This window comes from Falco peregrinus, chromosome 6, assembly GCF_023634155.1.
Source record: "Falco peregrinus isolate bFalPer1 chromosome 6, bFalPer1.pri, whole genome shotgun sequence".
In the NCBI taxonomy this organism is placed as follows: domain Eukaryota; kingdom Metazoa; phylum Chordata; class Aves; order Falconiformes; family Falconidae; genus Falco; species Falco peregrinus.
This window is the reverse complement of record NC_073726.1, coordinates 65,793,747-65,817,512: the sequence shown is the minus strand read 5'-3', so window position 1 is coordinate 65,817,512 and position 23,766 is coordinate 65,793,747. Positions and strand designations below refer to the sequence as shown.

Below are 23,766 nucleotides of genomic sequence, written 5' to 3'. Positions count from 1 at the left end.
AAGCATTTTCATCCTGAATTATGCATTTGGAGAATAGCTCACTCTCTAATGTCTTCTCCCTTGTCTCCTACTGTTCTTTATCAGCAACATACACACTCAACCTAACTGAGAAAACTGATTCTGTTTGACATTTGGGTCTCTAAAAACAAAAAAATATTCTTATACTACCTTTGTTATTCACACAGGTTTTCTATGCCTACTCTGCTGCAATGATTATTCTGTAAACTCTAAAGACTACTAGCTTTTTACCAATAAAGTGATACTTGAATTTTTATTTATGTGGATTTTGTAATAACAAAATAATCCCAGCATATCCACAGTGCTTATTCCAATTATAAAAAGGACGGCAGGAGCTATGCAAGTCAACTGTGTTTTATTTTTCAAATGGTAAGTTTTTTCCAGAACACTTTTACATCAAACACAATGCAAATGTACTTTCACATACGCATCCTTTTCATCTCTGAACATCCAGCTGGAAAATGCAAGTTTTTACCTTCCTTTTAAAAGAACCTTAAATGAAAATACAACACTTGCACTTGCTTATGCACCTTGTATAAACATTTGAAATGGATTACACTACAGGTCTACTGTCTCTGCAACAAAGACAGTATGTACCTAATAATTTTGGCTGCCCCAAATCCCCATGCATATCCTGCTGCAGAAAATCTGAAATTTATCTAAGACAGGCTGTATCCATCACCAGGTCTCAGCAGAATCTGCCCTGCTCTTCAGTACTAACTGGAATTCAAGCTCTTTCTGTATTGTTCAAATAAAAAAAAAAGTAAAAAAAAAAGGAACATTTGAATCTCAAAGCCATCATAATCCAACTCAAATTTCCCTAATACCTCATGGGTTCTTATTTTAATTTACCAGGCACGTTAATTGGCAGCCACAGTGCAGCAGCATGTATAATCTATTTTTACAGATTTTAAGATACAGAACATCTTTGACTTACAAATTAGTTTGGGACTCATGAGCGTCTCTCCCTGCCTTATCCTGACAGCTGATATCAATGGGACATTAAAATCAACTGTTTCAAAACTTGGAGGTCATTTTCCAAGGGACATCCCTCAACTTGGAAACAATACCCATTCTCCCAGACCCACAGCTTCTGTGTAAGTTATAAGGCTTATCTCAGCTTTTTTTCCTAGAGGCTTGCTTAAATACTGAATCAGTGAGACAAGATTGTTTTATTACTTTCTACTGAGGAGCAGAGTACAGCAAATGTGATCCAGGGATAAGACACACTGAATTGGAAATATTTCCTTGTCTGCAAAATAACAGTGAGGAACTTGCAGCTTTCTGAAATTTCACAGAATCACAGAATGGTTGAGGTTGGAAAAGAGCACTGGAGGTCACCTGGTGCCAGCTAGAACAGGCTGTCCAGGACCATGGTCCCAGCAGCTTCTGAGTACCTTTAAGGACGGAGATTCCACAACCTCTCTTGGCAACCTGTGCCAGTGCTCCATCATCCTTACAGTAAAAACATTTTTTACATTCAGAGAAACTCCTGTGTTTCAGTTTGTCCTTATTGCCTCTTGTCCTGTCACTGGGCACTTGAGATTTCTACAGACATTGATGGAACCCCATCTGATCCTTCTCCAGGCTAAACAGTCCCATCTCCCTCGGCCTTTCCTCATAGGACTGGTGCACCTTTGTAATGTTCAGCACCCTTCACTGGACTCCCGCCAGTAGCTCTGTATGTCTCTCCTACTGGGGAGCCCAGAACTGAACCCCAACACTCCAGGTGCAGCTTCACCAGTGCTTAGCAGAGTGCATGGATCACCTCCTTTTATCTGCTGACAACACTCCTAATGCAGCCCAAGATACCATTAGCCACCTTTGCCACAAGTGCGCATTGCTGGCTTATGGTCATCGGGGTGTCCACCAGGACCCCCAGGTCCTTTCCTGCAAAGCTGAAATGTGCTCTTAAAGTTATTCAGTTTTCCCAAGTAAATCTTGGTTTGTTGAACATTTATGTGCCATCTATTGCACACGCGCAGTCTTTAGAACAGGGAAGTGCTGGTGGCGTTTCTTTTAGCATATACCATTGACTTTTTTCTATGATAGAATAAGAATCATTCTTAGAATCAAGTTTCTGCTCCGAATACCTGGACTTTTAACTCTGAAATTTTTCATTTTCCAACATGCACTTCAAATTCATTTCTTTGATAGTCCTAACCTGTTTGAACAGATATCATCCATCATAAGAGTGGCAAAGCAAGAAGACAAAAAAGATGCCAATAGTATTTAAGACAAGTATTTAAGACAAATGACACTGCCTGAGTTGACATATCGCATTAAGCTGGGGTTTTTGTTTGGAGTTTGGGGTGGGGTTGGTTGGGGTGCTTTCAGGGTTTGGGTTTTTTTTGGTTTGTTTGTTTGTTTGCTTGCTTGGGTTTTTTAATTGTGGACACACACAGGTTTTCATACTAGGGCATGTTTCCATAAATGGGATGAATTACAAGATAGCAACAATGGTACAAGTGTTTTTAAGTGCCAGTTCACCACATTTTTAAAAAGACATTAGGCTCTTGAATGATTTAGGTATTATCTAGCAAATTAGTACAGTGGAGTTGCTGACAATCAAGATATTGCCAACATGTGTGAGGGGGTGGTTCAATCTTCAATGCAGCTGCAGCCAATGTCACGCCACTCCTCTGGGGGACTCGTTTCCTGTTTTAATCAGCTCTGTCTGGAGACAGGGCTGAGATATCAGCTTTATCTGGAGATGTGTCTTATGGTTGAGTTTGTTCAGTATGTTTTTGATTAAAACCAAAAGGATGGAAAGCTCTCATCTCAATTGTCTCCATGGAGAGTGCCTGGTGCTTAACTTCAGAGCTGCCTGTTGGTATGAACTTCTCTGGCGAACTGGACTCTTTGATGAACCTGGTCACCACCACCAGACATGCCCTGCTCACTTTATTTGTGTACCCTGGAACTGTGGCCTTTGTTGGTGAGGCCACAGTTCTGTGCCTACCGTGCTATCACTTCAGCTCACACTTCCCATTTGTCACTGGATTTTACTGTCCCGCCTCCTGGTAGAAGGACACACAAGGTAACAGCAAAAAAACTATGGAACTTTGAAAGTACAAAAAAGCCAGATACTCACACAGTGAAGGAATCAGGGGGAGCCGAGACTCTCCTCAGGTCAGCAGACTGCACTTTATGGATACTATAGACAGCAGGAAATGAGTGGCCAGGAGAAAGGCAGCACACAGTGTGGAGACAGACAAGGGAAAAGGCAGAGGGGAGAGAGAGAAAGAGTGGAAAAGAAGACAGACAGACATACAACATTTAAACAGAAACAAAAGGAACGTGTCACACAGAAGTTGAATGAAGAGACATGCAGAGCTCCAAGTTCACGCTAGCAAGCCAAGAGCAACAGAATACATGCAAATGGAGAAAATCACTGCCACATGGCACACAAGAGCTATCTAAAGACACGAGTGATGAGGACCAATGGCAAGCTAGGCACATGGCTATACAAGGAAGACAAGGAGCCCCAGGATTTGTTCCACAGGCACTGAAAAATTTCAAGGCAACAGACTTTGGAAGCAGGTCCAGAAATGCAAATAAACAAAGCCAAGATCTGAATGAATGGAACTGTCTCCAAAGTTTGTCCAACTTTAGTCTACATTTAAGAAAAAAAAAAAAATACCCTTACTGGAGATTTTGTGTCCCATAATGACAAATTGCTGTCTCCATTCTTCTTTCATGTACCTTAGGGAAACACGCATTTTATATATAGTGACTCTCAAGACTGACTCTCTTTAGTGTTTATACTCAAATGGTCCCTTTGTTTCTCTCAAGTGTATGGAATATGTTTTATCTATAAGCTCTTCCCTCTTTTTTTCTCTTCCATTATGCAGGACATTCTTCCTCAACCCATACTAAAAGGCAGTGAAAGCAAAATACCATCTTTTGAGGTTCAGAAAATGATCATTAACTGAAACTTACTGAGCAGCATACTAAACTCAAGTATCTGATCAGAAAATGACTCCTGGAAAAACTGAACCACAGCTTTTCTTACGGCACACACATTTTGCTGTAGCTCACAAGAACCACATTCTCTGCTTGATCACAGAAAACCAAGCTATATGTCATCTCTTTCACATGTTACCATGACCAACAGGGGAGAACAGAAATGAAAACAGCCAGCAATTCTTTTAAGGGAAGGAGAATAAGAAGATAATTTACACTTTTGCAGAAAAACTGAGTTGTCTGAGCTGATCTGGCTCTAGCAAAAATTTGCTTTTGCTGGTACAAAAAAGAAAAGATGTATGAGAAGAAAAGAAATCCATCTCACACACACACACACAACCCCCCTTATCTGCCTTGTTTCAATCCATAATCAAGTGTGAACAGCATCACCTTAGCCTGTACGTTCCTTGCAACTAAAAAGTTGCTTCTGGCTTGAAAGACTTTATTGGATTATTACTTATCTCCATTGTAGAGCAATTCATCGTAGGATGCAGAACAAATTATGCCTGCCTTTTCAGTTTGGACAGCCTCAAACTGTATTCACCAAATAGTGACCTTCCTCCACTATGCTTCAACTCAATAAATTTAAAGTTATCAGAAAAGTACAAGCCATAAGCAGGTCATCTTCACCTACACAAGAATACTTATACAATCCTGTATGTCACATCAAAACAGCTTAGCTTTCCAAAAGAAATATTAAAAAAAAAAGAATGCTTGATGAACAGCAAGAAGAGATCACTAGTTGCAGCAAGTACTCCATGAATAATTCGGGACAGTTATTATATGAAAAATTTCTTTGTAGGCAAGCCAGCAGTGAAAGATTAAATAACTTAATAAAATATTAATTGCCACTAATTCACCTAGCTATGACAAAATGCAGCACATTATATTTCCTTGCTCCCTAATAGCTTGGACAAAGCTTTTCGTTCTACTGCTGTCAACAGGAAAGGGAAGCTCCTTCAACTCAAGTAGTCCCACATAAACACTAGAATTTTGTTCCTTAATTTGATTCCACAGCCAACCTTGAAAAGAAGACTAGGATCATTGACACTGTCAAAAGTGCTGCTGAATTTTCCCCACACCTTGAAAAAAGGCAAATTATCCAGTAACAAATAAAACAAGGAGTCTCAACATATAGGAGTTTCTACCTTGAAGGTCTCTGTAGAACCACATGAGACAGTTCATGTGCGATTAGTAGGTGCTGGAAGCACAATAGTGGGAAAACAGAGGGGGGAAAAACAGGTCAAAAAAGGTCAGATCCCTTTTTCTCATATACAAGTGCCTTCTCAGAGCGTCTACAGGTTTTGAAGAACAGATACAACTAGGAAGATGGGCAGCTCTTACAGTCAGAAGAAAATCCTGTTTCTAAAGTCTTCTGGCTCCTAAGTGAAAGAAGCATGAAATCTCTGTTCATCTCAACTACATAAGTAACATATGGGCTCTCCAATTTTAAGATACTATTATTCCATGGAAACTCAAGTGCACCCAAAAGGCAAACAAACTCACAATTCTCTCTAAACCCCCTCTCCTTAAAGCCTCCTGAACAAAGGAGAACAGGGTTAAACCAAAAAAAAAAACCGAAACAAAACAGAAAGAAAGTGTAACACTTCTTCAGATTAACTATCATTCTACTTATGGCACTGGACTAGCTAAAACTCCAAAGAACATTCCTACTGCTCTCCTTATCTCGCAATAATATCAAAGCTGACAATAACAGCCAACTCTGCATTAATGTGATATGAGATAATTTTTTAATCACTTTCCTGGCAAGAAGCTCAAGATCAACTGACTAACAATTAGGGATAGCTCCAGACCCACTTACTTATCTCACATATCTAACATTCACATAACAGTCACAAAAGAATAATCTAGAGCATTCAATCAAACATAAGGCTTTCTGGGAGATTTCAATGGAACACAGAGATACATTCCAGATACCAAGTCAAGAAATTTAGATAAATATATTTAATTGAAAATTTTCTTTCTTGTGAAATATTACAAATTAGTACCATATTAAATGAACTTCTCACAATATTAAAATGCTTCCTAGAGTTTAACCTTTAACATACCATTTACTTTTTATCACCCTAAAAGATGCAACTCCTCCCTCTCTTTCCCTTTCAACATTTGTGAGCAAAGTACATACACACAGAGATATCTATAGACGCAGATATCAACATACACAAAAAACATTGCTGATAAGTGAAGCTCAGACTAGAGTCCCTGACAGATGATTTCTATTTTCCCGAAACACAGGTCTGCAGACAAGTATCTCAGTCAAACCAGACTGACAGCAACATAGTCTACCATAGCCCATTTAAATTAAGCTAAACCACAAAGAATATCCTCTTGACAACTAGCACATACTATGAACCTTTATTTCCCTACCACAGTTTTAATTTAGATCTCAAAATTCAGACCAAACCATGTTAATTATCAGATCAAAGTACCAGGGATTTTCTTTTTTTTACATTTGCATTAGCCTCCCTCAGTGTGGAAAAAGATCATAGAATGTTTTGGGTTGGAAGGGACCTTAAAGATCATCGAGTTCCAGCGACCCTGACGTAAGCAGGGACACCTTACACTAGAACAGGTTGCTCAGAGCCCCATCCAACATGGCTTTGAAGCTTGGAACACTTCTAGGGATGGGGCATCCACAGCTTCTCTGGGCAACCTGTTCAGTGCCTCACCACCCTCACTGTGAAGAATTTCTTCCTAATAGCTAATCTAAACCTACCCCCTTTCAGCTGAAAGCCGTTTCTCCTTGTCCCATCACTACAAGCCCTTGGGCAAAGTCCCTCTCCAGCTTTCTTGTAGGCCCCCTTGAGCTACTGGAAGCCTGCCATAAGGGCTCCCCAGAGCCTTCCCTTCTCCAGGCTGAACAACCCCAACCCTCTCAGCCTGCCTTCACAGGGGAGGTGCTCCAGCCCTCTGATCACCTTTGTGGCCCTCCTCTGGGCTCACTCCAACAGCTCCATGTCCTTCTTCTGTCGGGTGCCCCAGAGCTGAACGCAGTGCTACAGGTGGGGTCTCTTGCGAGCTGAGTAGAAGGGGGGAGTCACCTCCCTTGACCTGCTGGCCAGGTTTCTTTTGATGCAGCCCAGGATACACTTGGCCTTCTGGGCTGCAAATACACACTGCCAGGTCATGTTGAGCTTCTCATCCACTAACACTCCCAGGTGATTCTCCTCAGGGCTGCTTTCAATCCATTCTCTGTGCAGCCTTGGCCTTAGGATTGCTCCAACCTGTGTGCAGGACCCTGCACTTGGCCTTGTTGAACTTCATGAGGTTTGCAAGGGCCCCCCCTCTCTCAAGCCTGTCAAGATGCCCCAGGATTTCCCTCTGCTCAATTCTAGCTTTCACAAATGACTGAGGAGTTGTTGTTGGATGAAATCGGGCATCGCTGCTCACAGCCAAGAGGCTGCTATTCACTGCTCAAGAGAGGTCAGCATACCTTAGGTATTTTCCCGACAAATAGGAATTACAACGTTACAGATATGGGCTTCTACTGAAACTTAAAAGCACCAGTCCCAGTAAGAGAACACGTTGTGCTAAATTGAACAGGAAGATGTTGGAAGTAACTACCAGGGAGGCTTTAATTACATTAACAGATTGACAACTAGTGGATGATAAGAGGCTGGAGTCAAAGTTTGAAGTCAAGCAATATATTCTACTAGATAACACAGCTGAAAAACACAGACAACCTTTAAGATACCTGAAGAGAAAAGGTGTGCCTGAGACCTTATCTGTTTTTTCCAGTTACATGAGGTAACGAAAGATAGTACATCTCATAAAACCTGCTTCACCATCACAGCTGCAACAGCAAAATCCCCCACCACCTCCTCAAAAAAATTAAAGCCTCAGTGCATGAATGTTTCAATGAAATGTGAATCCTTGGTAACTTTAGGCCTTTAGCTCAGTACCTTTGTAGAAGGGACAGAATGTTTTGCTTTAAAAATACTTCATGAAAAACACCAAAGGCACTTACTACGTCACTCATTTTAGCAGCGGTAAAGACCTGCATAAGAAGTACAATAATCAGCTTTACAAAATAATGCAAATAATTTTACTGGATGGCCATTTTCATAGATCAAAATGTGAATGTTCAGGGGGGTTCTTCTATTAAAGTATCTCTGCAATGCTTACAAAGGTTTAATGATGAAAAGGAATGTTAGCCCTGCCTGTCTGTTTTCTTCTTCACATGTTCCTGTTTTCCAGTTACCTTAGCTTTTCTCTGTTCATCTTTATAATATTCATTTGTGGGTTTATACTGGAGAAGGATTCCCTACAAAGTACAAATTCCTTTCTGTACCTTCACATCCTTCTCCATAAACACTGCCAGGCAGCATGCTTCCACAACAGAGACTAAAAGATGCCCTAAGTATTTCTTGATTGTGGCAATTTTTTAGAGGGTTTCTAATGGACCTTAAAAAGCATATCACTAAAGTTGAGAAAATGAATTAGAAAAACTTCCAGGGCAAATGACATATGTATGCAGAACTGTCAGAAGCCAAGAGGCACAATGCTAAGCCTGCACAAACCTCTAAGTAAATAACTGATACACCACCTTTCTAAAAGCAAGACAGAGGGTAACTCAGAAGATAAAGGAATACAAGAAAATCAGGTAAGTATTTACAATATGGTGGAAAGGGAGTTCAGAAGGTGTGAATTTTTTTAATATTTTTTTTTTTTAAATGCACTGCAAGTCCAGTACATGCAAAATCCGTGACTGAATATGCTGCCCCAAACAGGCCTCTTGCCACTAAAACATGCACATATCCGACTCACTCATTCAGCAAAGGCATAGATGTTCTCCTCTTGCTCTTCTGCACCATGTTGGCTTGGTTCCTTAAGGAGATCCGAATGAGTGAGGGAGCCAATCGACATGGTTCACCATCCACTTGCATGGGGATAGACTTGTATGTTAAAAGTGTCACCTCACGGCACTGGTGCAACCTCTCTCCATGACCACCCACCTGGAGAGCAGCCTGCAAAAGAACAAAAAAAAAGGAATTAAAAAAAAAAGCACAAAACAAGAAACAAAGAAAAGACATCTCAGAACAGATAGCTGAGGCAGTTAACAAATCTGAAATGCAGTTTTGCTGACAGCATCCATTACACAGTGTTCCATGTGTAAGGCATTCTAACAAAGCACAATGAATGTATTTTCACTCAAAAATTGCATAGTACTTAAAACGTCACAAAGAAAAGAGCTAGGCAACAAGCAGATACCTAACGATATGCATTGCACGTCTCATCGCATATACACACACATGCGCATGCACAAATGAATACCTATGTTCATTCTTAAGCATTTCAATTTGTTTTGGTTGGTTGGTTGGTTTGTTTTTACACCAAGAGTAATGCTACTAATTATTTGCTCTTTAGAACAACAACCCTAATAGGGTACGTCTGCAAGACAGAAAAATTACTTCCCCTTCCTGAACAGAATACAGTCCTTAATGTGAATTAGAAAAAAATTAAAAAATTATAAAAGCTTACACAGCAACTAAGCCTTGAGACCAGACAGGCTGAAAAGAGCAAGCAGAAGGACCTTGTTCAAAACAAGTAAACACCATGTTTAAGAACTCATTTTATAGAGGTGAACAAGGAAGGCAATGAGCAGATTCTTCAAGTTCTAGGCAGTTATGTTTGGGCAGAAATATATTTTTTTTAATTAATGACTATTATGTGACTATAACTCATCTGTCAGATGCAGGAAAAAAAAAATCCTATATTAATGCACTACTAACAGAACAGCCTAAACAGAAGTCAAGACCTTAATCCTTCTCTGTGTGTTTCATATTATGGATCAACTGACAATATAATCAATAATATTCGTAATAATACTTCTTTATAAAGTACTTCTCTTCCTTAGTCTCAAAGAAAGCACATCTGGGATTCATACAGAGCAAGTTACTATTATATCAATACAGTCTATGGTTACAATGGTTTCTCAGCATTAGTAGACTTGTAGACCCTCAATTCTGAACAAGGCTTCCTTTAAAAAGAAACAGCAGCTCAAAGGGGCCCTACTTCTTAAATTTAGAACCAACTAAAACTGTTGGTAGCTTTTGAGATCACTCTACCCACTCACAGAGCCACATTAGTGGCAAATCCAAAAAAGCTTCCAACTGAAAACTGCCAGTTGGTACATGCTAAATTGATTTTTCACAGCATTTTCAAAAACATATCCTAACATCTTCAGGGGTGAAGTAACAAAGGTGCATTCCACAAGATCCACTAGGCTAACAAACATAGGTTTTCTTCTTTCTTGTGGGTTATTCCCCAAAACTACTAGAGCCATAAAAAAAAAAAAAAAAAGGCTGAAAAAGAATCTTTAACCCAGACAGACTTCTAAAGAAATGATTGCTGATCAATACCACCTTTTACTTTTGCTTACTTTGAAGATCAGATTTGCCTGCATTTCTCTTTGAGGAAACAAACACTATTATCAATAGTATTCACTGAAAGTGGTATACACCGAAGGCAGGTCACACAACAAGTAGGTATGTTAGTTTAGTGAAAACAGGCTTATCCATGTTAGTTTTAACCTAGTCCACACAAGACAGTGGCAACAAAGACTTGAGTATAGTCCTAAGCATGATCTATACAAACTTGCCCCGAAGCAGGCAGGCACACATGCCTTCTGTCTGTCCCAGTAAGTTCAAGCTGCGGCGCCTTAGGCAGATTAATGCTAGCACAGGGATAACTACCAACTCTGAGTGCATTTAATCGTCCTCTGAAGAGACTGTCACTGTGTTTGACCACTGTGATAGTAGGACACTAAGGTATTTAGAGTGAGATTGCTTTTAAAGTGAACTAAAGCTGAGTTACCATAAGGACAGCATTGACAGAAAGTGCACTGATAAATTAAAATTGCTGGTTGAATTTTCTTTCCATAGCAGAACAAAAGGAGAGATAACATTTGTGCCAAAAATATTACTAATTTTTTCACAGCTATTACTAAAATTTTCACGACATTTTTTAGTGGACATATGGAAACTGTATGGGCATATAATTTTATATAATATTTCAGCTTTGTTTCCAGTAGCCAAGTTTAAAAAAAGGAATTTTATGCCATATTGAAATACACAAAAGTAAAAAAGAAACAGCAGTAATTTGACCACAGAACACTCCCCCTTTAAAAACATGCCTGCATACTATTCTTACTTTAATAATCTTGTCATTTAACTTGGCAAATTAGCCATATGTTGCAAAGAATACATTCCTATTATAAAATAACATTTCTTTCATTAGAAAACTACAATTTGTCTCCCATGTCTAACAGCAGAGCATGTTTTGGCCTTAGCTGAATATGTGGAATCATGGTGGCTCTTCAGCAATGAGGACAACTTTGCACTCTGTAGCGCTGCCTGCAGAATTCACCGAGTGCAGCAGCACCTGCAGGAAGGGCAGCACCTGCAGTACCCACCAGCGAGGCCATGGTGAACCCAATGACTTCAATGTAGCCATCATCATGGCGCTGAGGCTCAAAGTCTCTGTGATCTCCAGGGTTTCCCCAGGGCATTGTGCCAGCACAGTACCTACAGAGAGAGGTTTGGAAAGCGAGCTTTGAGACAGCACTCTGCCCTGATGAGTCCTGACTAGCAGCCTGGCTATTAGCCTGTTCTGCTGTCCTCCAGAAGTATCCAGATATCCATACCAAAACTGAATTCAGGGACAATTAAAAGTTATGCTGACAAGGACTGGACGAAAGAGAAAACCTGTGTCTTGTTTCCAAGCCGGCAACATCCATAAATGTATCCATCATAATCTTTAGCAGGTTCCTCTGTGAGAGGAAAATGGGGAAACACCAGGAAACAGGTAACAGAGCAGTAGCACTTTGTTCTCTCTCCCCACTTGCTTTGCTTTCTGCAAATGAGCTGTTGAGTCAGAAAGCTGCTTAGCCCCTCTTCTAGGCGGGCATGGGGCTGCAACAGCAACTCCAGCCCTGGAGCTCCACTTCGTCTCTCCCTGCTTGCTCAGCAGCTCTAACAGCACAAGGAGTGCAGAACATCGCATTGCTTGAGGCAGCAGGGAGAAATAAAAAGCAGAAACAGGTGCAGCTGTGGCATCTACCTTTCCTATCATTAAAAGGACGGATGTAAAAGTTATCTAAGAGTGATAGAATAGGGAACTTTGGAGAGGTGACACCAAGTAAAAGCTTGCACAGTGAGAGCAGTGCAGGACTCAAAAGATCAAGTGCTTGGGATATCATGCGGAGCAAAGTGCTAGGCTGTCTGAAGCAGTAGTCTCCAAAGTGGAATGCACGCACCACAAACAGTGTGCTAGAGAAATCTGCAACTGACAAGATCATTAGAGTGTGTGAAGAAAACAGTTCACATTTTAATAAAGAAGAAATCCAGCATTAAGATAGTGTTGAATTCATCTTTATTACATCCTTTCAAAATTTCATTTTCTATGTTTTCTAATGTATGAAATGTATTAGCACAGCAGTACATATATATAATCTATAAACACATACATTGAGGTGCTGCCCAAAAATTTTTTTACTAATAAAGATGCACAATAGAAAAGGTTTGGAGACTACTGCTCTAGAGAGCAGGAGACAGATCTAACTAAGTATAGCTGTATTCTTAAAAGTTATCTATTTGGGACACCTTCTAACATTTTAATACACAGCAGTTCTTTCAACAGTTTTATGTTCCTTTACTGTAAAAATAGTAACCCTCACCCTCCCCTGCTACCCTCCCCTACACACATACACACACTTTTTTTCACACACTGCTTCAATTAAGGGGGAGAACAGGCATCTGTGTAATTACTAGCTCGTTTGCAGGTTAGATGCACAACTGGAAAGCATGTTTGTTAATCATTTCTGCTATCTCTGTATCAGCATATTCAACTTTTTAAAGGATGGTTTGGCTGAACTCTGATGCCATTCCATATTGCTAATTAACAGTATTATAAACACCTAGCTTTCAAGAAGGCAGCACAGTGGCAACATGTTTCCTGCACATTCACCCAGTCTAGGAAAATTTGCAGGTACCTTTTTTCTTTTTCTTATTATTATCATTATTATTATTATTCTTTTATAACTCCAAGCATCTGTCTTGAACTTACCTGGGTATGTTTAAAAACACTATACACTGGAACTTCAGCTCCTGGATCTTTGGAGTCAGGTCTGTACCATCACACTACAAAGCCAAAGTGACAGAGCACAGAGAAATTGCTGAATGGAGCCACAGACAAGAGAAGTGTTGCTGCTTTGTTACAACTTTCCCAAGACTTTCCTTGGAATGTGTTGCAAATGTCATGCTCAAAACTGAAAAGTAACAGAGCCATTAAACTCTCACCTCGCTCGCTCTCCATTCCCCCCTCTTCCCACAATACTACAGCACAATTTCTTATACTTACCACAACTTTAACATGTTTGGATAAATCTCTTGAGCTTCTTTGCAGAAAGTCTGTAAAGGCTGCCTGCAACAGAAAGTGCACAAATTGTCATCAGCACTTCCTCTCTTCTCTTTCCCCTCATTTCTTCTCCCACCACAGAGCTCAATACCAAAATGCCATCCTTTTGGCAAACCTATTCATTCTTGCTCTCAGGAAACATGATTTTTTAAATATATTTTTAAATTTTGATACCTCTCTTTTTGAGAGGTTAACCGAAGAAGGTCCTTGGACACCCAAGGATTTAATGCAAATTCTTGCTCACATACTTGTTTATGTATTTAAGGCACATGGGTACAGTGGGAGTCATCACCCAGAAAGACATTACATGTCATGCATTGTCAAATCAGTGTTTCTCTCTTAATAAATGCATTTTAGAATGAAGTGTTATCCACATACCTTCTGAATGCAGAAGTGATCAATTTTATTTGCATATTCACACATGAAAATTAATCACTCTAAATAGTTGATCTCTGCCCTCTACTCCCCATGACCCTATATCCAAGGCTACTCCTCAAAGCTACAAAGATACAGGCCAACACTTGGGGAATTTCTTTACAAAAATCAGTATCAATGTGCTTCCCAAATTCTGGAAGCCTGAAAGCTTACAAGCCAGAAGCAGTAGGGCCAAGACATGACCAGTAGTATGTCCAAAGGAGTAGCATTTCTCTCGTCTGCTAAGCTACATAAAACCATGCTTCAGCCACTTTACAACAGACACATGAGTGTGGCATCACCAGAAACTGTACACGTGCACTTTAAATTGCAACAGGCAAAATGAACTGGCATGAGCTCCTGATGTGAGAAAGTGAGGGGGAAGGCACTTAAGAAAACATTCAAACAACTAAGTTAGCATCATTCTGTAAGACGAATCACAACTCACCCCTGCATAAAACATTTTATTTCTAAATCTGCTGTTGAATTTCTCTGGATTTGCTTCTGTGAAAGGATAAAAAGGAAAAATACGAACACTGTAATAAAACAAGTATACTCCATTGTACCTTCCCATTCCCTGCCAGCACTAGAGTGCTTTTAGCACACATCACTCAGTGAAAATATTAACATAAATATGTTTTTCCTGTGTGAGAGCTCCCCATTTGTGCCATAATCTGCTATCACATTTCAAACATAGATATTTAATTGTACCCCTTTCCTGTAGAGTGAAAATAGATGGAAATGTGAGTAAAGAGGTAACAAGAATACAACCAGTTGATTTAGCACCTCTCAGGCTATCCATCTTATGATTCCTCAGTACCATTTGTGAGACTGTTTCTACTAACACACAACTCTAAAAACTATTAGAAATACACAGAACACTAACCCATGCTTTGAAGCAGGAGTAAAGTATTAGTAAATTACAAGACAAAAAAACCCCTTGTGTTACAAAGAGGTACTGAGGAATAAACATCCCTACCTAAATATTCCGAGGGGGGGGGGGGGGGGGCGGGGAAAATGAGTGGTTACTCTAAAACCTGTTTAGAGAGCTGCTTCACTTTGATTAGGCTCCAAGTGATGGATAATTTTAATAGTCCAGTAGTAATGCACATCTAATGACTAATTATTCTCCCTGTTAAAATGTATGGGGAGGTTTTTTCTCCTATCCTGAACTTTTCAGACTTCAATTGCCAACTGCTAAATCTTATTATACTTCTCTGTCAGATTAAAGAGCCTTGAATCATCACATATCTTCTCCTTGAGTAAATACTTACAGGCAGTGATTAAATCGCCTCTTAACCTTCTTTCCGATAAGCTAAATGGAGCTCCTTTAATCTCCCAGTATAAGGCATGTTTCCCAGAATAATACAGGTCATTCTCATGCCTCCTTGGGAAAGCTCTCCTCGTCTGTAGCACCCTGAGATTTCAGAAGCAGCCCTTCTGACACTGTACTCAGCGGTGGTACCAACCACCTATCCCTGCTCAGAGATCCCCTAGTGAAAACATCCCACTATCCAGATAGTCTTTCTGGCTAAAGCCTCACACCGATATGAACACTTCCGTATTAAATCTTCTCAAATGACCACTTGAAACAAAGCTTCCAGTTCTCTTTGAGGTCGTTACATCTCACAGGATATGGCTCCATTTTGTAAGAATGGGCTACTTTGTATTTCTTGTTTGATTGTTAGCCCAGCTACTGTATCACCCATTTGTTATGTTGCGGGTGAGCCTGGAATGCAGTCAGGGGCACCTCTTCTTCAGATGATTACTTTAACTGCTTAAGTCAGTCTCATCTCACTTACTGAGCTGACAGCTCATTGCAGGAAGCCTCGGCACCCCATGCTAAGAAGCAGGAGGCTCACAAAGGTTCAGTGCCTGTGCTGTACGCTCTCTGACATGGCTATGCCCGATGGCTCCAGACAGCAGCCACCAGCACACTGGCTCTTACACGGATCTTACAGCGAACACTGAACAGAACCAAAGCCCCAGTTTAGAACAGAAAAGGAGCCTTTCTGGGGTCACTGATTCAGCAGTCCTTTAACATACTAAACTGCTCCTACTTCTGACATAGCAGAGGAGCGACTCTTTCTACCATGTGGAATAGAACCTAAAGTTGAGTGCAACTAACTGCAGAAGTAATCACTGACTGCATACCCAAGGCTCACCCCATCCTCACCATTCCCAAGCCATCAAAGGAGTAGGAAATAGAATATGTTAGACTGTGTGTGTGCGCGCGGCAGGGGGGGGTGTCCTGCAAATGAACACTCCTCTAGAGCTGAGGGATCAAGTGGCATGTCAACAGGGATAAAGTAAATTGTCTCTCCCCTGCTCCACCAAAGCATAAGTATACCAAGAGAGGAAACTGGAAAGAGTTGCTACTCAGAACATTTCCTGAAGAAGAGCTAAATACATTAGGCTTGGAGCCAACCACCAACCCTCAAGGCTCAATCTGATTAGTCACAAGCAAAGTATAGAGGTTGCCATGGCAAAGGCCACATTCACACACAGATTCCTCTGAGACATCACAATCACTGCTTATTCTAAATATAAGAATTGATCAATCTCTATTGTATAAAGTGCCCTGATAGGCTGAGAGCTCAAATCAATTTCATTTACTGTGGGGAGGTGGGGAGAGGAATGGCACTTGTTTGTTTTATTATATGTGATTACAATAGCTCAGCATAAGCAACCGCATACAACAACTTATCTTAACGGACCAAGTGCTACAGCTGTGAAAGTGCTTTAAGTAGTGCTGAAGTGTTGCTAAGAGTTTCTCTGGATTTCAACAATTGTAAAAGAGATCAGAATCTGTTTTGCACTGCTTAATTCATAGAATCACATAATAGCTTGGGTTGGAAGGGAGTTTTAAAGGTCATCTAGTCTAACCCCACTGCAATGAGCAGGGACGTCTTCAAATTAGATCAGATTCCTCAGAGCCCCATCCAACCTGACCTTGCCCGTTTCCAGAGATGGGGTATCTACCACCTCTCTGAGCAACCTGTTCCAGTATTTCATCACCCTCCTTGTAAAAAATTTCTTCCTTTTACCTAGTCTAAATCTACTATCTTTTAGTTTAAAGCCATTACACCCCTCACCCTATCTCAACAGGCCCTACTAGAAAGTCTGTGCCCATCACCCTTATAAGCCTGCTTTAAGTATTGAAGGGCTGCAGTAAGGTTTCCTCTGAGCATTCTCTTCTCCAGGCTGAAAAACTCCAGTTCCACATGAAAAACAATAGAACACACACACCAGAAATGCTATAGGCTTTTCTCTCCTAAAATAACATAGGACTCACTTTGTACATTTTAGTATTTGGGAAGGTAAGGAATGTGCCAGCAATAATAACACGTAAGAGCAGAACTTGCACTATGAAAAGCTCTCCTGACCACACACACCCACTCACAGACACACAGCTTGCTCTGCCAAGTATTTTTTCACCCACGTAAATTTTTAACACACTGGCATCTCTGGAATAATGTCCATTCTTTATAGAGCTCCATAACTTCATTATTAAGTAATGCCACCATTAGGTGAGAAAGTAACCAAGCATTTAATCTGTACAGTATATTCACAGTCATATTAGCGATGCATAGTGATATGCATTCATAAAAAAAATGCATACAGCTGTCATCAATTCATTCCTGTACCCTTTTTGTGGCCCCTCATTATTATTCCTAAAGCTTGAGGCAGTCTTAAACATTATAAAATATGCATTAGTTCATTCCATCATGTATCCTGCTCTTTACTTAGCATGGCATTACGGTGCTATCTTTTCATCTTGAAATGACACTCTGATAGTATGAAAGTAAAGATAGGGGAGGCTGTATTTCAGAAAAAATACCTGCATATGAAGGTGAAATGACCAAAAGCTGAACACAGACAACTGAACGAAGTTTATTTTTACAAGCATACTTGCCGAAACCATGTAAATAGAGCAGTTCACATCAGTCCAAAGCCCACCCACCGCTAAGCCACATTTGGATCTGTATGGGATGGTATAACAGCTATTGGCAAGGGGACAAACAAGATGCTACAACAGCTCAGATTCCTGACAGTTTTGTGGACATTAAAACTTTTCACTGGCGAAGAAACACTCTGGGTCTGTACCAAGTCCAGTGATGTTATGCTCTACTCATCTATAAGTAACAGCTGTTGAGCTTGAGAACACAATTATCCTCCTGTTACTTCCACAGTCTTGCAGCTTTTCTCCTCCCTCCATCTCCACACTTGCACCTGACACATTTGTTGTTCTTTCTGCTCTTATTCTGACACTTCTGCATCAGCATAAGCTTCCTTTATATCTGTACTTGGTACCTTCTTTAGAAGATTAAAATCTTTGAAATGATTCCCTTTTAGCCCTTTACCTACAGTGAATGCCCTTTTTCCTTGTACTTTTTTTAATTTTTAAATGATTAAGTCCCTTGCAAATTCATAATACAATCACTTTCTTCCCACTTGTATGTATCTTGGGTTTTTATGTTCCGGCTTTCTTTCTGAATTATAAGAACAGGATGTTAAATCTCACTCCATTTGTAATTCATGAAATAGCTACCCACTCCCAAGGCTAAGGAAACAAAAAGTTCCCATTACCTCTAGATTCATGGAACTCCAGTGTAACATGCGCATCAAATCCAAGGCTGAAATAATTATTGAAGACACTAAGAGGAAGCTGTAATTGGATAAGAAAAAGACATGTAAAAATAACATGAATGAAGCATTTCAGGAATTAAATACTTTTAACATGGTATCACATGAAAACCTCCAAAGAATAAAGTGGAACATAACAGGAAAATGTGTGCAGAAAGCTGCTCTGAAGGTTAGTAATGGCTTGTGGAAGATGATTAGATTAGATACAAAAGCCCAAAGAACACAAACACATCCACAGAGCTTTTTGATCATATATGTAACCTTATAAGCACATTAAAGCATTCCTTAAGTTGTCACTAAGATTTCCCATAATGCTGCTCCACCTAACATGTCAATACAAAGGTTCTCCTAATTGCTGGCACTTCAAGCTCAGCATGGCAAATGAAACTCAAGCTGTGTTCTTCCTGCTTCTTATACAATCAGAAGCAACACAAGTCCCAGACAAGATGCCCTAATTCTATTGAGAATGCATGAGGCAGGGAAACACACATCTGGCCTCTTCATCATTATACAGGCCCAGCAGGGCTGTAGATGACAGAACAGTAACATCCACTAGATAGGCTGGAAATTATAACTGAGAATAGTAAAATGGTCCACAGAATCTTTTTTTTTTTTTTTTTAATGACTGTAACACTTTCAACAACTCCAGTCCAAATGAAATATTACTATAAATGTGATCTCCTCACATAAAAATCTTCCCATCCTTCAACTATCAAGATACACTAATGGAGACTCACACACAAAGTAGTTAAATACAAAAATACACCTTGCTGTAAAGTAGGAAACAGTTGGTATCCATTAGCAAAATCCTAAGGAATAAAATTCTACATCCTGCTTTTAGTTTTGTCTAATTTGGAATGGATGGTAGTCACAGTGTTGCTTCTCCTGCTGCACCAGGTTAACTAGAGAAAAACAACCACCAAATAAATGGCTGGTATGCATTACATTTCACACACCTCTGGAATCACTAACACATGAAAAGAACAGAAGGAAGAGATACAACTAGAGAATTAAAAAGTTTTAGATCTTCCCCACCCGTTCAGTTTATGGTGTAACACAAAGGTGCTTTTAAGCATCCTATAGTCTCTGTGGGAAAAAGGCATCTCTAACCTTACGTGCCCCATCCTCCAGCTCATCCTGTGGCAAATCAGGGTTGCGTTCAACCTGGAGATTCCAGCGGTCCAGCTGGACAATTGTTCCATCTTCTACATGGCACAGGATCTTGGACACTGGCTCATCTGTGTAACCCTGACAGCAGAGTGTCACCAGAGTATCAGCCACAGACAGTGGAAGCAAAGCAACTCACTGTTAATTACCTCACAGACCTCCCTCCTTTTACACAGGCTTAAAAACTCCAGATCAAATGTTCCTAATAACACCTCAAAATACTGCTAAATATTGATATATCAAGTATTTTAACAAGCTATTGCTGAGGTACACAAGTCTTGGGCAGGCAAAGTAAGGTCATAAGGAGAGGAACTGAAAGTGTATTTGCCTTGCCTGGAATAACTCCAGTGGTGTAGTTCAGAATAAATACAAAGAAATAAAGTTTAAACTGTGCTTAAATTAGAAGCCTGCACATCCTTATTACTTGGCCTGAGCTACCAGACAGATATCTCTATGAACACTTTTATTACAACTACAATATTAATAATTCAAGATCCCAGGCTGGAAATTGAACCAAACTATTGTGCCTAACTGAAGCAGACCTCGGACACAGCCATGCCTGCTATTTTAACCCAAATGAAGTTCTACCCTACACAACTAAATCAGAGCAGCAAGCTGAGAGCCCACACATAGGGGCACCCCAGTCAGTGCTTACCCCACCCCAGTTGAGAGTGCGGGCAAGGTCATTCCCAGTGCCAAGCGGAAGGACAGCCACAGGAGGCGGGGGGCTGAGTTGCAGCTCATCGAGGATAGAGAGGATCCAGCCCACCTATGAAATGGGAAATGGAGAGAACTGTTAGTCAGGAAGATTAAAAGGGATGGGAAAAAAGAAGGAGACATATTTTGATTGTTTCCCTTGTCCTGGTTTCAGCTGGGGTAGAGTTAATTTTCTTCTTAGTAGCTGGCACAGTGCTGTGTTCTGGATTTAGTATGAGAACAACGTTGGTAACATACTGATGGTTTAGTTCTTGCTAACTCTAAGTCAAGGACTTCTCAGCTTCCCATGCTCTGCCAGTGAGCAGGTGCTCAAGAAGCCAGGAGGGAGCATAGCCAGGACAGCTGATCCAAACTGTCAAAGGGATATTCCATACCACAGAATGCCATGCTCGGTATATAAACAGGGGGGGAGTCAGCCCGGGTTCACCAATCGCTGCTCGGGTACTAGCTGGGCACTGGTCAGTGGGTGTCGAGCAACTGAATTGTGCATGACCTCTCTCCCTCTCCTCTTTGTTACAATTATTCTTACCTCAACCCATAGGCTTTACTTTTTTCTGATTCTCCTCTGCATCCCACTGGGGTGGGTGTGGGCAGTATGCAAGCAGCTGTGCGGTACTTAGTTGCTGGCTGGGGTTAAGTCACAACACCCCTCTACAGAGAAGATCAAGTAAAACAAAATGAAGGAAAAGAAGAGGGTGTCTGAAATTTAACTCTACAACAGATGCATCTGCGTTTTTGCCTTTCGGAGAGCAGGCACGATAGGTTTCATGAAGCCCCTGTGCAAGCAGAAGTGATGGGATGTGAACACTGACACTGGCTGCCTTTAACAGAACACACAGATACTGAGTAAAGGGAGCACAGAATTTGCTGTTCTTCAAGCAGGAAATGAAAACACATAGAATTATACCTGGTATTATAAGACTGCCTAAATACTGCTCTGAAAAATAGCGTTATTTAAAAATTAGGAATTATATGGACAATTCAAGATTATGTTTTTAATTGCCGTTATGCTAAAGGAAACCAAACCTTTGACAACTGTTATGAAACAAAATGCAAGAGACACACTAAAACAGCATGGTAACTCAGAGCATGTCCTGGAACAGAGGGTCCAAATGAAGGCAAGCATAGACTTGCCCACAGGTCTCCCATTCCCCAGAGACCTTGGTGCTGAATTATTTCACACAGTGCAAAGCATAATATATAATATATATAGTCTAGTCATATGTGTATAAATATACACGCATCTATATAAAAGAACAAAAGACTAGAATAAAAGACAAACTAATGCTCAGTATTTAAGGCTTTGGGTTGGAACAATGAATCTGGCTCTTTTGTATCATAAGTTATTAGTTATTTTAGAGAGCTGTTTCTCTCTCTTGTCCCTGTTCTGCACTGCATAAAACTTTCAAATACAAATCTAGCCAGAAGGAACAAATTACTGTAAAATGTTTTGTTTTCATTGAATGGCAGTTTCCAAGCGGGGAAAGAATTGTGGCTGAAGATGTTATTGAACTTTTTATGACTGAAATTCTTGCAACAAGAGAACAGGACTGTTTCTTAAACTATTTCTCATCTTTAAAAAAAATTACAATCTGTGAAAGAACCTGTGATTAATTTTTAAATAAAGAATTAAGAAAAAACAAATATAAGACAAAACTTGGTTTGGGTTGTTTTGGTTTTGTTTGGGTTTTTTTCCTTTTTGCCTGATGCCAGTGTTCAAAGATACTATCTCTACTGGAAACGTGAGCTTTTAAATAAGACAGAAAGCTGAAATCTTGTCTGCAGCTGGACAGGATTTTTCCTCCCTCAACTATTATTATTATGATTTTTTAAATATTCTTAACCCAAAGTACGATGACACTAGAACTTCATGAAAGGCACCCAGTACAATACGGGCATTGGGAACAACTGGGATTTGAAGGACTGCAGAGGGGGTAGCCTGATAAATGTATCAACCACCACACTATTCATATTCTAGGGCATGTCTTTCTCTGAGTCTTTTGACTGCTAGATTTTATTTTGTATAAATATCATTTATCAGACAGTTATTTATCACAAGCATTTGTCTAATTATTAAAGCGCTCACCTGGGATGTGATCCCATATTACACAGCTCACTGTCTGACAACAGACGTCTGAATCACTTACAACTCTCATGAACTTGGCTGTCGCCAAAGGTACTTAGGTCTATCATAGGCACCACAGTAGGACTAGAGTAGAGTCCTCAAGGGATTTTTCGGGGGTGAGTAATCCTCTACCTTTCAAAATATCTATCCTTCAGTATTGATAACGGGAGACAGAATAAAGAGTCCAAATAACTTCATTGGGACCAGGACTTCTTTAAGAGTCCTTTGTCATAAGCCCTTAGTCATTGCCACTGACCTCATCTGTACATCTGTGCCTCAGCATCCCACTGCTACAGGAAGCATTACAATACCTACCGCTTTTGTAAATGCTTTTAACTGATACACAGAAACTTCAAAGTACAAGTTTTTAAGTACAACATTGCTATTTAACTTGAAGTCATTTCTAAACCTTGTACATTAGTTTTACAATCAAGAATGACACAGACTACCATTTCCCTGTAAACAGAAAGCTCCTGACTGCTTTGAACGCAAAGCTTTCCGCTTATGCCCTGGAAAGGAACAGCAAGCAGCAATGATGGAAAAGTTACAATAAGTTTTGATTCACCTCAATAATGCAAGGTATCATCTGGTCTCATTGAATATTCATTAAGTCCATTTGAGCCAGATTTTTCATTTCTAGAGGTAATGGCTTTGGGAATAACTAGATATTAATTTGCTTCAAACTGAGCAGCAGCAAAGGTGAAGGTGGAGTGCTGCTCATACTAACGAGAGGGTGCTGCCACCTGTCGCTTGCACTGAGGCAAAGGGAAAACGGAGGATGGTCATACTCCATGTAGTTGCATGCATTTCTATTTTAATATTTTCGAGATGAAATTTTTTTCCCCTATTAAAATATTGGCTTCCTCAGGTGGAAGAAAAAGACTTTCAGAAACAGCCTTAAACACTTTTTTGCGGCTTACATCTCCTGCTAAAGTAACGCTTTGTACACTTGTCAGGAAAAGTCCACAATTCGCTAACAGTAATATCTTATTTTACCACAAAGACAGTAGTTTAATCACTTTTATTTGTTCCTTCATGCCTGCAGGGGAAGCACTGGTATTAATAACCCCTACAATTGAGCACAGAAGCTGAACAGAAAGCTCCCCCAGAAATTCAAGCAGAAATGGGTTAAGGGTAGGGGTTCAGCTCACTACAGAAAAAAAGAAATCCTCTTCCTGTCCTAAGCACCTACGTAGATCTGTCCTGGCCAGTCACTGCACCTTGCAAGCAGTATGCATTTTCCTTACCATACCTACGGTTACAGCTATTATCAA

The 23,766-nt window shown here is 40.2% G+C and overlaps 1 protein-coding gene across 6 annotated transcripts in view; it reads right to left on the bottom strand.

The window, feature by feature from the left end:
• DGKI (diacylglycerol kinase iota) overlaps window positions 1-23,766 on the bottom strand; it is a 233,888-nt gene that overhangs the window by 93,731 nt on the left and 116,391 nt on the right. For 3 of the 6 annotated variants that reach the window (XM_055808931.1, XM_055808932.1, XM_027793041.2), the window contains exons 13-21: window positions 20,306-20,419; window positions 19,594-19,731; window positions 18,427-18,505; window positions 14,285-14,340; window positions 13,366-13,428; window positions 13,072-13,145; window positions 11,420-11,531; window positions 8,773-8,972; window positions 3,113-3,175 (exon numbers count right to left, since the gene is read on the bottom strand). In XM_055808931.1, coding sequence (XP_055664906.1) covers window positions 3,113-3,175; window positions 8,773-8,972; window positions 11,420-11,531; window positions 13,072-13,145; window positions 13,366-13,428; window positions 14,285-14,340; window positions 18,427-18,505; window positions 19,594-19,731; window positions 20,306-20,419 — 899 coding nt within the window. The remainder of the gene's footprint in view (window positions 1-3,112; window positions 3,176-8,772; window positions 8,973-11,419; window positions 11,532-13,071; window positions 13,146-13,365; window positions 13,429-14,284; window positions 14,341-18,426; window positions 18,506-19,593; window positions 19,732-20,305; window positions 20,420-23,766) is intronic. The other 3 variants (XM_055808933.1, XM_055808934.1, XM_027793045.2) reach the window with 1 other exon arrangement.